Source organism: Trachymyrmex cornetzi, unplaced genomic scaffold (genome assembly GCF_001594075.2).
Source record: "Trachymyrmex cornetzi isolate Tcor2-1 unplaced genomic scaffold, Tcor1.1 scaffold1543, whole genome shotgun sequence".
Lineage (NCBI taxonomy): Eukaryota > Metazoa > Arthropoda > Insecta > Hymenoptera > Formicidae > Trachymyrmex > Trachymyrmex cornetzi.
In genome coordinates, this window is record NW_017296139.1 from 18,062 (window position 1) to 20,473 (window position 2,412).

A 2,412-nucleotide genomic window follows, 5' to 3' on the forward strand; every position below is an offset into this window, starting at 1 on the left:
ATGAATTATTTTAAACGAAACTATTTAACTTCTTTTGGCAAGTTTTATTTTTACAAATTGAAACCGAAAAATGTATTTAAATAGATAATAAAAATAAATATTACATTTTAGATGTTGCACGTGCGCGTGATGAACAAATTCTGTTCGTGGAAGACAATGTTACAATTGCCAATGAATCGCAATCTACTGCAGGTATAAACATATTTGTATTTTTATAAGTATAAACATTAATGTTTGTAATATTTTTGTAAATATAAAAATTATCTTGTTTTATAATTACAGATAATAGTACGATATCGAATAGTGATCTAGATGATCCGCATGATATACAAAATGATGATCTAGATGATTCACATAATATTAAAAATGATGAAATTCACACATGTTGTAGTAAGCGTTGTCTCTTTATTTTTTTATTTAAGCTAATTATATTTTTTAATAATAAGTAAAAACTTAATATTGGTCTCTTTTCATTATTATAGATGCATGCCGTAGAGAGAGAGACAGAGTACAAGATAAAATATTTAGAAAATTGAATCTGCTTATCAACTTCATTGCAAATCCGGAAACAAACCAAATAGTCGTAACAAATGAAGCAAATTTATTACCAGAATTTCCATTAGCAACAAGAAAATCATTTTTAGATATGGAGAAAGATTTACAAACAGAAAAAATCCGGAAACAATTTGTGAGTATTTACTTCTCAAAACTAAGGCTATTATACACTACTCAACAAAATTAAAGGATCACTTGTTTCACCCTGCAAAAAATAGGCAAATTTCGAGATAGAATAACTTCGTCAAAAATCATCGTATTGAGATTTTTTATAAAGCATTTTAAAACCTGAAATCTCTACTTTTCAGACTTGTACATAAAAAAAACCGTTTTACTGATATTTCATAAAATTACACAATCATAAATGAAGATCCATCAGATCTCAAAATTTTTTACGAAATTTGCAAAGTTCCATGGAGCCAAGTAAAAATTGTACACAAATGCGGTTTACAGCTTTCGAAAGAATGTATCTTTACCTTTAATTTGCTTTTTTAGATAAGACCTCTGTACAATTCTTTTCACCAAAAGTTATTCAATCATCAATGTTGAAGCAAAAGGTCATTTTTACTTCAATGTTGAATAACTTGGTGAAAAAAAATTGTACAGAGGTCGATAAAAATGCAAATTAAAGGTAAAGATACATTCTTTCAAAAGCTGTAAACCGCATTTGTGCACAATTTTTACTTGGCCCCGTGGAACTTTGCAAATTTCGTAAAAAATTTTGAGGTCTAATATATCTTCATTTATGTTTGTGTAACTTTATGAAATATCAATAGTGCGGTTTTTTTTAAGTATAGGTCTGAAAAGTAGAGATTTCAAGCTTTAAATGCTTTTTTTTAAATCTCGATATGATGATTTTTGACAAAGTTATTCTATCTCAAAATTTGCCTACTTTTACAGGATGGAACAATTAGTGATCCTTTCATTTTGTTGGGTAGTGTATCATAGTGGTATAATACCTACTAAAAAAACTATCATATACGTTCAAATCCACTGCATTCGAAAACGTTATTACATTGCAAAATAATATCGCTTATATAAATTTATATATATAATATATATAATTTTTAATTACAGAATAGTAAAATTGCGAGAATTGGAGGAAATTCTTTTAGTGGGAAAACAAGAAACATATTAAAATTTGTTTTGGTAGACACATTGTGTCAAAAATTATCATGGACAGGACGAAATGAGTCTCTGGGAATAAAGGATACAGTATTTGCCAATATTATTATAGGTAATTTAATTTAATAATTTTTAATGTTTTTTAAATTTTTTATGTTAAGTGTAAAATCTGTAATTATATATATATATATAAACAATTTTATAATTATTTTAGAATATGTGTCTAATGCAGAGCAATGTAGTTTGCACGAAGTACAAAAAGTGATTCAAGAGTGGTTACGGCATGCTGGAGATCGAGTTAAATATTCCCAAAAAACTTGCAAATAAACACAAACACACACAATTAAATTAATCAAGTTCTGAAAAACTTATAATTATAACTTAATAAACTTATTAAACTTATTAACTTATTTAACTTATATTAACTTATTTAACTCTTATTAAACTTATTTAACACTCATTAAACTTATAATTATACATCTGTAAATATATGTACGCTATATAAAAAATTTAAATAAACAATGGCCGTGTGTCAATATATTTATACACTGCCAGCATTAAAAATCTATAATTATACGTAATTTTAACTACAATAAAATTTATAGTTTACGTTACGTGTAATTATAGATTTTCAATGCTGACTATGTATAGATATATTGGCACACGACTAATTTAACCTAAAATTAAACGTCTAAAAATTATTTCCCAAATAAACGTTACGACGTCTTAGAG

The 2,412-nt window shown here is 26.2% G+C and overlaps 1 protein-coding gene across 1 annotated transcript; it reads left to right on the forward strand.

Moving 5' to 3' along the window:
* Positions 1-2,016, forward strand: LOC108758221 (uncharacterized). The gene is made up of 6 exons (XM_018503045.1): positions 1-37; positions 112-192; positions 283-390; positions 483-688; positions 1,633-1,792; positions 1,895-2,016. Exons 1-6 carry the CDS (start codon positions 1-3, stop codon positions 2,005-2,007), a joined length of 705 nt encoding a protein of 234 aa, XP_018358547.1. The 3' UTR covers positions 2,008-2,016.
* Positions 2,017-2,412: the final 396 nt, after the last annotated feature.

Excerpts from the sequence above, each read along its gene's own strand:
- LOC108758221 (XM_018503045.1), top strand. The coding sequence starts at position 1 with ATGAATTATTTTAAACGAAACTATTTAACTTCTTTTG. Across the intron at positions 38-111 it reads AAACTATTTAACTTCTTTTG|ATGTTGCACGTGCGCGTGAT; the intron begins GCAAGTTTTATT and ends ATTACATTTTAG. Across the intron at positions 1,793-1,894 it reads ATTTGCCAATATTATTATAG|AATATGTGTCTAATGCAGAG; the intron begins GTAATTTAATTT and ends TAATTATTTTAG.